Below are 13,286 nucleotides of genomic sequence, written 5' to 3' on the forward strand. Positions count from 1 at the left end.
CCCCTGACCCGTTGGGCCCAGTTTCCATAACGCAATATTCCACACCTCACCAGTTTCCCCAACGCAACCCGTTTCCACCACTCACCCATTCCCCCAACGCAACCTGTTCCCCCAACGCAATCAATCCTTCCCACATGGGGGTGGGCAGTCAGCGCTTGAATGAACTCAACTTTTGGGTCGGCGTTGGCGTTCCCTTGAGCCATTCAATCCTTCCTGTGTGGGGGGCAAAAATCTCACTCTCTACATCTACTTCTCACTGGATATAGTGTACCTGGACTTTTAGAAAGCATTTGATAAGGTCCCACACAGGAGATTAGTGGGCAAAATTAGGGCACATGGTATTGGGGGTAGAGTGCTGACATGGATGGAAAATTGTTTGGCAGAATGGAAACAAAGAGTAGGGGTTAACGGGTCCCTTTCAGAATGGCAGGCAGTGACTAGTGGGGTACCGCAAGGCTCGATGCTGGAACCGCAGCTATTTACAATATACATCAATGATTTAGATGAAGGGATTCAAAGTAACATTAGCAAATTTGCAGATGACACAAAGCTGGATGGCAGTGTGAACTTTGAGGAGGATGCTATGAGAATGCGGGCTGACTTGGGCAGGTTGGGTGAGTGGGCAGATGTAAGGTAGATGCAGTTTAATGTGGATAAGTGTGAGGTTAACCACTTTGATAGCAAAAACAGGAAGGCAGATTATTATCTAAATGGTGTCAAGTTGGGAAAAGGGGAAGTACAACGGGATCTGGGGGTCCATGTTCATCAGTCAATGAAAGTAAGTATGCAGGTACAACAGGCGGTGAAGAAAGCGAATGGCATGTTGGCCTTCATAACAAGAGGAGTTGAGTATAGGAGCAAAGAGGCCACACCTGGAGTATTGTGTGCAGATTTGCTCCCATAATTTTAGGAAGGACATTATTGCTATTGAGGGAGTGCAGCGTAGGTTTACGAGGTTAATTCCCGGGATGACAGGATTGTCATATGCTGAGAGAATGGAGCGGCTGGGCTTGTATACTCTGGAGTTTAGAAGGATGAGAGGCTATCTTATTGAAACATAAAAGATTATTAAGGGTTTGAACATGCTAGAGGCAGGAAACATGTTCCGATGTTGGGGGAGTCCAGAACCAGGGGCCATTGTTTAACAATAAGGGGTTAGCCATTTAGAACGGAGATGAGGGAACACTTTTTCACACAGAGAGTTGTGAGTCTGGAATTCTCTGCCTCAGAGGGCGGTGGAGGCCGGTCCTCTGGATACTTTCAAGAGAGAGCTAGATAGGGCTCTTAAAGATAGCGGAGTCAGGGGATATGGGGAGAAGGCGGGAATGGGGTACTGATTGAGGATGATCAGCCATGATCACATTGAATGGCGGTGCTGGCTCGAAGAGCCGAATGGCCTACTCCTGCACCCATTGTTTATTGTCTCTCTTTACTACCCTTGAAGCTGTTCATCCAATTGTCTCAGCCCTGTCACCTCACTTCCTCTCCTTTTCCCTACCCTCAGTCAATCCCTCACCTCTCCCCTTTCGTACTCCCCCACTGGAGACAACTTTTAAATAACATTTCTTCTACTCCCATCCCCCACTCTGTCAACTCTCATAGCTTGTGTATTGGCAGCAGAGATTAGATTGTGATGTCATTTACGGTTGTCGAAAGGCCGTTTTTGCAAATGAGATCCCATTGTGATTGGAGGAGTGTGAGATGCCATTGTGACATCATCACTGGAAGCTGCTAGAAAAGTCTCACCCACAGTCAGTTATTCTCAAAGTTGTCTTTTTTAAACTTTAAATATCAATAACGGAAATATAATATTAATTGTTAAGAAACGATACGAACGACCACAGGAAAAAGCTGAGTAAGATTCTGAAAAAATTTTGCTCTATTGTGTACTGTTTTGGCGTAGCTCCTGAGATCACAGAGTTCTGGAATCTTTTTTTGTAAAACGTTGCTGGGCGTCGTCTGCGCTCCCCCGGAGCCAATGAATGGACTCGCTTTGGGGGCAGCATCGGTGCTCTTCGGAACCAATCTATCCTTCCCAGTTATGGGGGTGGGGTGTGGGGGCGGCATCGGAGGAAAGTTCTGGAATCTTTTTTTGTAAAACGCCAATCCTTCCTACGTAAAAACCCCCACCCCCAATCCTATCCCCCACAAGAGAGGTTCTGGAAATGAAACCTCTCCCTATCCACCCCCCCCCCCCCCGCCCCACCTACACACTACCCCCCCCCCCCCCCCACATTCACTAACCCCCACACAGTAACCCCCCCCACACACACTATCCCCCACACACTAACCACACTCCACATACTATCCCCCCGCATACACTATTCCCCCCACACACACACACTAACCCCCCCCACACACACACACTAACCCCCCACACACACATTAACCCCCCACACACACTAACCCCACACACACACACTAACCCCCCACACACACTAAGCCCCCACACACTAATCCCTCCCACACACACACATATCCCCCCACATACAAACAAATCCCCACCTGCACACACTAACCCCCCCACACACACAGTAATGCCCCCCACACACGCACACTAACACACACATTAACCCAAGAATCTGATTGAAACTGATTTTTTTTTTTTAATTTCACCCCCTCCTTAAGGTGGAAGTTGCTGATGACCCTGTCCTCAGTCACTCCCTCCCTCACCTCTCCCCTTTCACACTGCCCCATTAAACGCAATGTTTAAATAACATTTATTCTCCTCCCCTGCCCCGCTCATTGCAGTGGCTTAGCTTATCCCAACACTGTTCATTGGCAGCTGAGATCCCATTGTAATGTCATTGTCGGGTTGCGGAATGTTCACGGCAGCGTATGTAAATGAGATCCCATAGTGATTGGAGGACTGTGAGATGCCATTGTGACATCATAGGTAGAAACTGTCAGAAAACTCATAGCACAGTCACAGTTATTGTTCTCTAAGTGGGTTTTTAAAAAATGTTAAATGTTAGTAACTTGTGAAATATTACATCAATCTGAATGAAACTTGACAAAAAAAGACCACGGGACAATGGTGAGTAAGATGGTGCAAGTATGTTTGCGCTATCGGGAGGAAGTGCTGGGGGATGAGGTGAAATGAACCGCACCTGCGCAGTTGGGGGCTATGGATGAGTTGTGCAATATTGCATTGGGGGAACGGGTTGCGATGGGGGGGAGTGGGGCCCAACGGGTCCCACTTGGTCTAGTATATATTACTAAAACTATCATCTTGTTTCTATCTATCTATGTGATTACATGTGATCTGTGTAGCAATGTTACAAAATTTTGAGATTTAAAAAATCAAGTCTGCAATTTATCCCTTCAGATAAAGCATAAAAAGTTTAATTTGACACCTAATTCACTTTCATATCTCAAGTATTAAAAAAGTTATGGCCATTTGCATACTCGGAAATTAGCATCTTGTTCCCTATTGATTTTCTATGGACATAACAGAAAAGCTGTGATCGCGGACAGTCAAAAGCCCATAACTTTCTTAAAAATTAAGAGAACTGAATGAAATTTTCAGTTATCATAGATTGAAGCATTCTGAAACAAATATAAAAAAACAATCTTACTTGGATGACCTGAAATTAAAGCATATAATTAGTTAGTTACCCAATTGTAGCTGATTCCAAACTTCAATTACAAGATCTAAACATCTATCCATTTCTTAAGAAAAGATTAACATTTTTAAATAGCCTAAGTGTCCAAATAACATTCACAAAGAATTCACAATAAAACATGATTTTTAAATCTCATTTACATTAATTTATAGGCCAAATGGAAGGAATTTAGTGTTCAATTGCTGTATATTAATGGCCATTTAAATCAGCTTTCGAGTGGGATCCTGTGGAATGCGCTGGTTTAAAACGTTCACATTGCGGTAGATTTGTGCCCCAAATGCCCAGAAAAATACTGCGGGATTTAATGGGGCCGCAAATTAGCTACTCGCAACATTAAACTTTGTATAAAGGGATCTTAAGAAGCCCTTTTTAATGTAAAATAAACAACCTACCTTCCGTTGTCCCCTGTATGAGATCCGGCCCGTTGTCGGCGGTTGCGGGTTTAGAGGTTAATTTGTAGCTTATTATAATAATTAAATAAACCCGTAAAATGTAAAAATAGCTCCAGCGAGCGAACCTCAAAGCGATTTTTCGTCAGCAACTTAGTAGGCTGAACAAGCTCGATTTGAAGCCTAGGGAAAATCACGTTTTAAACCCGCCCCCCTCTAAACGGCGCCATAATCGCACACACGGGCTGGGACAGATCTTCAGCGACGCTTAAGGTAGGTTTTGCAACATACCTACTCTGTGACCTACGGCAAAACGGTACACAATAGCACATATTTTGCACCACATTATTCACCTTTGTTCCGTGGTCTTTAGTATAAAGTTTTGTTCAGAGTGATGTTATATTTCACGTTATTGACATTTACAAGTTTAAAAAAACCCACTTTGCGAAGAATAACTTGACAGATGCTGCGACAGTTGATCGGAGATTCTGGCAGTTAGCAGCTATGACATCACCATGGAATCTCACTGTTTTATAATAACAATGGGATATCATTTACATACGCTGTCGTGAACACTCCGCCATCCCACAATGATGTCACAATGGGATCTCAGCTGCCAATCAACAGTGTTGGGATAAACTCCAGCCAGTGCAATGAGAGATTTCTTACATTGTTGTAAGGAGAGGTAGGGAATGGGGGAGGGGAGGAGAAAAAATGTTATTTAAACATTGTGTTTAGTGGGGGAGTGCAAAAGGGGAGAGGTGAGGGAGGGAGTGACTGAGGGTAGGGGAGAGGAGGGAGGGTGAAGATGAGGGGGAAGGAGTTTATGAGACGTGCCTGCTCAGTTGAGGGCTATGGGTGAGTGGTTGAATATTGAGTTGGGGGAATGAGTACATCACAATGGAATCTCTTAGATTTCTTGGAAGGAGGTTTTTCTTGTGGTGGGATGGGGCGTGGGGAGTTCATTGTGGGGGGTTGAATAGGGGTGAGGTTTAATTTCCAGAACTTTCCTGGGGGGGGGGGGGGGGGGGGGGACACAGTTGGGGGCTATGGGTGAGTAGTGGAATATTGCGTTGGGGGAACAGGTTGTATTGGGGGAACGGGTGAGTGGTGGATTATTGTGTTGGGGAACGGGTCCCACTTGGTGTACTTTTTATGTTACTGAAACTCTTATCTTGTTTCTATCTATCTATGTGATTACATGTGATCCTGGAATTCTATCTATCTATGTGATTACATGTGATCCTGGATACAAGGTAGTGCTAAAATGTTTGTATCACCTTATTCACCATTGACCTGTGGTGGTCTGTGTCAAGTTTTGTTCAGATTGAAGTTATATTTTACAAGTTACTCATAATTTTAACTTTAGAAATTCAAGTTCAAGACTAATTTAGCAGCTAAAATCCTAAAAGTTGCAATCGAGGAACACTTAATCCTTCCAGCAAGTATCACGTATATTCCAGTGAATAGGATGGGGGGGGGGAGTGCTGATGGATATGGGGAAATGAGCCGCGCCTGCGCAGTTGAGGGCTACGGGTGAGTGGTGGAAACGGGTTGCATTGGGGGAATGGGTGAGTGGTGGAATATTGCGTTGGGGGAACGGGGCCCAATGGGTCCCACTTGGTCTTGTGAGTTTATAAAATTAAAAGATGGCATTGATTCTTGTTATGCTTTCGAAAAGGTGCCCTAATTTAAGTTGAACAACCTTTGTTTTGGATAACTCGAGGAGATATTCCAGAAGTTTTCATTTTCATGAAGTTGTCTTCAATAAAAATTGTATTTTATTCATTATTGATAATTGAATGCAAAATTGTGAACAGATTGATAGTTCATTTTACAAGAGTTGATTTTGAAAGGAGGTTTATTCAATTTATATTTTTAGGATCGCTCCATTATAGCAGCTTATAATACAATGTACAGTGCCCCTCATAATGTTTGGAACAAAGACCCATCATTTATTTAATTGCCTCTGTACTCCACAATTTGAGATTTGTAATAGAAAAAAAATCACATGTGGTTAAAGTGCACACTGTCAGATTTTATTAAAGGCCATTTTTATACGTTTTGGTTTCACCATGTAGAAATTTCATCTGTGTTTATACATAATGTTTGGGATACATGGCTTCACAGATGTTTGTAATTGCTCAGGTGTGTTTAATTGCCTCCTTAATGCAGGTATAAGAGAGCTCTCAGCACCTAGTCTTTCCATCACCTTTGGAAACTTTTAGTGTTGTTTATCAACATGAGGACCAAAGTTGTGCCAATGAAATGCAAATAAGCCATTGTCTTGTGTTTTAATTGTTACAACTATAACTGAATCTGAAACTGTGCTTTATTTTAGATTCTAAAACTATGCTCCCTAATGTTTGGTTCTACTGTGGGGGAGCAGTGACATCATCTCAGCATTTACCAAGTCAAGTGCCATCAGAACCTGTTTCAATCAGATCACCCCTTGTTCTTCACTCTAAAAAAAAATTATAGATAAATAAATAGATAGATAGATAGATAGATAGATAGATAGATAGATAGATAGACAGACAGACAGACAGACAGACAGATAGACAGTTAGACAGACAGACAGACAGACAGACAAATAAATGAATGAATGAATGAATGATTGAATGAATGAATGATTGAATGAATGAATGAATGAATGAATGGATGAATGAATGTAGGCTGAACCTTCAGTCTCTATTTCATAATCTCATTAACCTCATCCCAGAAATCAACCTTGTGCACTGTGTATGAAGGAACTGCAGATGCTGCTTTACACCGAAGGTAGGCACAAAATGCTGGAGTAACTCAGTGGGATATGCAGCATCTCTGGAGACAAGAAATGGGTGAAAGTTCGGGTCCAGACCCATCTTCAGTAGGGTATGAAGAAGGGTCTCGACCAGAAACCTCACCCATGTATTCTCTTCAAGGATGCTGTCTGTCCCACTGAGTTACCAGCATTTTGTGTCAATGTAGTGCTCTACCAATTCTGGGCTGTGCAATTTATCTCACCTTAAATAAGGAGATGTAAGTTGTATGTGGTGCTCTAGATATCTCAACAATACCCTGTTTAGAAATAAGATTTTTGGTTTGTAGTTTGATGAATTGTATTAATTATATTAGGTAATATTGTGACTTTAAAAAAAAAATGCTGTAGCTGGAGAGTGCGCAAGTGAAACAAAATGCCCCCTGGGGTATACAGAATTGATTTCATTTTGTACTGCTGCCTTATTACTTTGCAGCAGAAATGTTTTGTACTCTTGATATTCAGTAAATCATATGCACGTGTCACATATGTAGTTCTTAAACGTACTATTAATGGTCTGTTATCCTCCAGATAGCAAAGACTATGTTTATTATTAACTACAAACCCATAGACGACCGCTGATACTTTGACAACCTTCTCCCACTTTCCGTCTTGCAATCTCCTAATGTCAATTTATTCTTCTCTGCCATATCTGCTCCCAAGATGAGGCCCTCCACTTTAGGACATCCGTGATGTATTTTTTCTTCAGTAAATGTGATTTCCTTCTGCAACTCCCCTCCCCGCATGTTTTTGGGAATGGAGCCCTCGTCTCATTGTAGCGTCTCATGTCCCGCAATTTGGCTCTTGCAGTCCTATTCTTCCATACATGAGAAGGATAGTTGCTGTAATCCTCACCTTTCATCCACTAATTGCTGTGCAATTCCTTGATTCACTCATCCGTTCTCACCAAGCCAAACCCTTCCCAGAACCTTCACCGACAATCACAGGAGATATGACACCTGACTTGCCCTCCTTTCTCACTTCCATCCGGAGACCCCAGCAGCCCTTCCAAGTGAGACAGTGGTTCACGTGCATCTCTTCCAACCTTGTCTATTGTATTTAGTGCTCCTGATGTGGCGTCTATTACGTTTCCATGCTCATAATTTGTTTTTTTAAAAGGTTGATCAAACAGAACAAAATTTTGCAGAAATTACAGTGTTACTTTATAACAACTCGAACATATTGGATGGAAAAACTAACACCATAACACACATACCGCTGCATTATGTTCACCTTTTTCTGAAAAAAGATATCTGGAGATTTCTTTCTTTTTCTTTTTCTTTTTCTATATTGATATTCTTTTTGATACATAAGATATTAAATGCTGCTACAGGTGCACAACCTTTTATCCGGTGTTCCGGAAACCGAAAAACTCCGAAAACCGGCCATTTTTTCCAGGATGTCGTCTGCACACGAAAGCTGGCGTTTGACCCGAAACGACTCACGGTCAACCCAGGTCTGTACTACTGTAGCGGCTGCCTCCTCCCCGGAGACCGGGGAGACACTTAAACATCTGTAAATTATTGCTTAAATGTTAGTCAGTTAGTTTGGAGGGCTTTTATGTGAGGGGGGGGGTTGAAGGGGTAAACTTTAATTCTCAGTCCCCTACCTGGGCGGAGAGGCGGGGAGCGGTCAATGCCTTACCGGGTCGCCGTGCAGTAAGCTCCGCAGCGCTATGGCCGCCAACTGCAGGCGGCGCCGGTTGTAGCTCCGACCCCAGCAACTCTACCCCTGGCTGCGAGGCTCCGCAAATGTTGGGAGTCGGTGGCGTCGCAGCGCTGGGATACCAGCGGGAAGCGGGCAATGCCTTACCGGGTCGCTGTGCGGTAAGCTCCATGGCGCTGAGGCCGCCTTCTCCCAACGTTCGTGGAGCTGGGGGCTGCGGGCGGCGCTGCATTTGGAGCGCCGCGCAGCCAGGGGTAGAGTTGCCGGGATCGGAGCTACAACCGGCGCCGTCCGCGGCCGGACGGAGCCCCCAGCTCCGCGATGTTGGGAGTCGCCGACCAGGTAGGGGACTAAGAATTAAAGTTTACCCCTTCACCCACCCACCCCACCACCACCACCACCACCACCACATAAAATCCCTCCAAACTAACTGACTAACATTTATGCAATGATTTACAATGATTCCCCGGTCTCCGGGGAGGAGGCAGCTGCTCCAGACTTTTCAAGCGGCCCGCGCTACCTACCTAATCTACGCTAAAAATCTTCCATTCGGAAATCCGAAAATGTCCGAAATCCGACATGTGTCTGGTCCCAAGGCTTTCGGATAAAAGGTTGTGCACCTGTAGTACAAAATATATGTTTGACTTTTGATTTCTAATTGCAACATATTGTATTGGTATCAAAGATGCATGTAGTGTAGAGAAAATGTAATTGTTTATGTTGAGGAACTAAAATCTAATGCAGAGAAAATTCATTTGAATAATATTGTTGAGTAACAAAAATAATCTAAATGGAAAGCTGGTTTATCCTTCAAATATGTTAAAATGTGTCATTGTGGCTGTAGTTGTTAGATAAAATATCCTTAATTATTCTCCAGTACCTTTCTGTTATTCACAGACTTAGTCATAGATACATAAATCGCAGAAACAGGCCCTTTGCCCCTTTGAATCTGCAGCAACCATCAACCACCCAATTATACTACAATAATCTCATTTAAAACAAAATTCTGTCCATAGTCTCATCAATCCTCCAACTTCAACCATTTGCCTATTCACTCGGGGTAATTTACAGGACCAATTAACATATCAACCCATGTGGGAGAAAATAGGAGCACCTGGAGGAATTCCATGTGGTCACAGGGACTTTGAAAAACTCCTCAGCACCTGACCTCAGGAATGCATGTCTCTGGCATTGAGGCAAGAGCTGTAATAGCTATGTCACTATGTCACTCTAACCAGGTTTGAAATTTGAACTTCTCATTTGAAATGTTATGATTATTTTAAGATGAATGGAAAAATAGTTAGAAAAGAAAATGCAATAGAGGACATTTGACCCACAATAATTAAGCAGGTAATACTATGTTGAGCTGATATTTAGCGACATTTCATGAAGTGAGGTGGACATTAGTTTTGAGGGAGTTGTTAATTCTACTAGTTGACATTTTTATTGGACAGATGATAGTGAGAGGATAAATTCAAGTCTATCATCTATTATATATTAAAACTCTGTGTGTGGGTGTATGTCATTTTGCCTTTGAAACGTATTTCCTCGAAAACCAGATGCAAAGACGCGGAGATTTTTACATATTTCGTTAGGGATTTAACATGATTTCAGAAATCCACTCCTCTCTAGATTTGACTCTCTATTTCCCCAGATTTTGAATAAAATTGTTCCCAAAACATCAAACATTTTTAAAATCAAACTGCTGCATGTCACAGTGCCACCTCACAGATGTCCAATCACAATGGATCTAATTTACATATATGACATCACAATGGGACAGGGATGGGAGATTGCAACCTTCACGTGGTCCCAGTAAATCCAAACTGCTGCATGAGTCACAGTGCCATCTCACAGATGTACAATCACAATAGATCTCATTTACATATGATGTCACAATGGGACAGAGGTAGGAGATCTCTCCCCCTCCCTGACATTCAAAACAATATTACGGTTACTCAGCTGCTGACCTCACAATGCCTTTGCACCTGGTCCAACTGCCTCCAGGCCCCTCCCTGCCCTCTTTCTCTCTCTTTCTCTCTCTCTCTCTTTCTCTTTCTCTCTCTTTCTCCCCTCTCTCCCCCTTCTGGTCTAGTATCTATTGAAATTCTGTGTGTGTGTTGGGTGTATGTCATTTTGTCTTTGAAACGTATTTTGTCGAAAACCAGACACAAATACGCTGAGATTTTTACATATTTCGGTGGCGATTTAACTTATTATTTCGGAAATGGACTCCTCCCTCAATTTGATCGATTATTTCCCCAGATTTTTAATAAAGTTGTTCACAAAACAGACTGTTTTTTAAAAATCAAACCGTTGCGGCAGCTGCGGACGTCACAATGCCCTTGCTCGCAGCATCGCCCCCCCTCCTCCCCCGCACTCGATTAAAGCAGATGCACTCAACGCGTAGGCGCTCTTTCCACCACCCTTCCCCCTCCCCCCCGTCATTTTTTCGCCTCCCGCTGTGTTGCGGATAAAGATCCAGAGGGAGTAATGGCCGCCAGGGCCACCTTCTCATCGCGTGCCCCGCACAACGATAACGGCTGCTGGGCGACCCTACTGAGGCTCACTCTGAGGCCGACAGCTGCTAGACGGCCCTACCACTCTCCTCCCTCCCTTCTTCCTCCCTCCCTTCTCCTCCCCTCCTTTCTCTTCCCACCGCAACCGGGTGTTGGAGGAACAGACCCTAACGGGTCTGCACTTGGTCTAGTGATTATTAAAAATGATTTCCATTGTGTAGCACTTTTCACAATCCAGCCAATGAAGTGTAGTGAATTTTGTACCAAAGCAAGCACAGCAGCCAAATTGAAAATGGGCAATCTTGCGTAAGCAGCATTATGATAATTAAATTTGTTTTACCAAGAATTAATAGTTGCCAGATCATCTAGAATCATTCAACGACCCCTCCTCACCTCAGATGTTTAACAAGTCTCCTTCCCAAATAAATTGGAAAAGTATTTGTAGAGGAAAATGGAAATAAAAAAGACAGAAGTAATAAGCTTCGCATTTTGGCTGAGAATCAGTTACCGATCAAATAATTCTTGGACGTTGCTTTTTTTTTTAACAGAGCATATGAGACCTTGAATCTGTAATTCCTACAATATAAGAATGTTTAAAACCATGTAACTTGTAGATTGTTTTATGAATTATTAAGCTTCATTGTATACATAATACTTGAGCATATTTTCCTTTGTCTACATAGAGTTTTCCATCAGATGAAGGATGGCCTTTTGCAAAATACCTTGGAGCCTGTGGGAGAATGGTGGCTGTAAATTATGTAGGCAATGAACTTTGGAGTTTCTACCATGCACCTTGGGAAAAACGAGTAGACTTGGCCTGGCAGCTGCTGGAAATCGCTGAGCAACTCACTAACAATGATTTTGAATTTGCGCTCTACCTCCTCGATGTCAGCTTTGATAACTTTGCTGTTGGATCTCGGGATGGAAAAGTCATCGTCATTGATGCTGAGAACATAATTGTGGCAGACAAAAGGTTAATTAAACAAAGTAAGTATTTTATTCATGTCTCTGTTCCCAAAATACATCACAATACTTTAGTAGCCTTTTTGATTTCCAGTAAAGATGACTCTGGCAATATGTTTAAGCATAATGTAAAAGTGTTATTGAAGTGTTTAGTGTTGGGATAAAAAAGAAAGACCTATGCCCCAGTTATACTGAGAGCTATTTGACTTGAATTCAAGTATGCATTTTTCCAGCGTTAATATTCTACTGGTAAAAGCTTGTAGGTTTTATATGCATTTTAGATACAATGTTTTTATTCAGATCTCGTGCTACAACTGAGAACTATTAAATTGGATGAGTTGCGGTCCAAAATTACCTTGAATGCTGTAAACTCTATATCTACATATGATCCCAACTTTCAAAGTTCTCAATAAACCATGAAATATTCTGTAAACATAAACCAAGTTCAGCATTACTAGGCGATTCTATATATATTGTATTCTGTATCCAAATTCTCATAAACCTCAACTTCAGGTCAGTGAAATGTGTTGTGCTAAATTAATGGAGGGTAATTATATTTATTATTGCACAAATTACTATGAAACAAAATAGTAGATATGCAGTTACATTGGTTTTGGCACAAGAGGATGATTTGGCTAACAATGGAACTGGTTTGCTTTCTCATTATCAATGGTAATGTTTCCATATTGTTGACTCTCTCACCCAGTTTGATCTATAAAAATGTATAGGGAGTTTAGTTCTGTCATAACTTTCAAACAAATTGTGTGAAGTATTTTAATTCTACCTTGAATTATTTTAATGTATTGCATTCAAAATTAAATATTACGTATCAACGATAAATATTTTAGAACAACCCATACAGACCAGCAACATCTGAGCTGCAGGGTTAAGTTGCTATCTGATGAGAAAGTAACTGGGGAATTGTAGTTGTTCTTATCATTTTTGCAAATTGAAAGGGGAAATATTTCTATCCAGTGACGTCTGTTGGAATGACACATTCGAGGTTAGGTGAAGGAAGGATGAGTTTGTAATTAGATCCATGCAGAGCTTCTGATTCCTCATTCACATCTTTGCAAAAGCTAGTTAGATGTACCATCGCCTACCTTACCCTTAGTTAGTTCAAGATGGCGGCGCTGGCTTAACAGCTGCGGCCCACCTGCAGTCCGTCTGTTTTTTTTCTTTGTTTTTGTTCCTTGTCATGTTTTAGTTAATTTTGTTTTATTAAGTTGTGTATGTGTGTGGGTGGGGTGGGAGAAACATGCTTTAGTCTCTTCCTTCGGGGGATGCGACTTTTTCTTCGGTCGTATTCCTTGTCCCCGTCTCC

General features: G+C 42.3%; 1 protein-coding gene across 2 annotated transcripts in view; it reads left to right on the plus strand.

The window, feature by feature from the left end:
* dipk2ab (divergent protein kinase domain 2Ab) overlaps window positions 1-13,286 on the plus strand; it is a 164,284-nt gene that overhangs the window by 60,056 nt on the left and 90,942 nt on the right. For both annotated transcript variants that reach the window (XM_055645683.1, XM_055645682.1), the window contains exon 3: window positions 11,683-11,986. In XM_055645683.1, the coding sequence (XP_055501658.1) occupies window positions 11,683-11,986 (304 nt within the window). The remainder of the gene's footprint in view (window positions 1-11,682; window positions 11,987-13,286) is intronic.

Source organism: Leucoraja erinacea, chromosome 14 (assembly GCF_028641065.1).
Source record: "Leucoraja erinacea ecotype New England chromosome 14, Leri_hhj_1, whole genome shotgun sequence".
Classification (NCBI taxonomy): Eukaryota; Metazoa; Chordata; class Chondrichthyes; order Rajiformes; family Rajidae; genus Leucoraja; species Leucoraja erinaceus.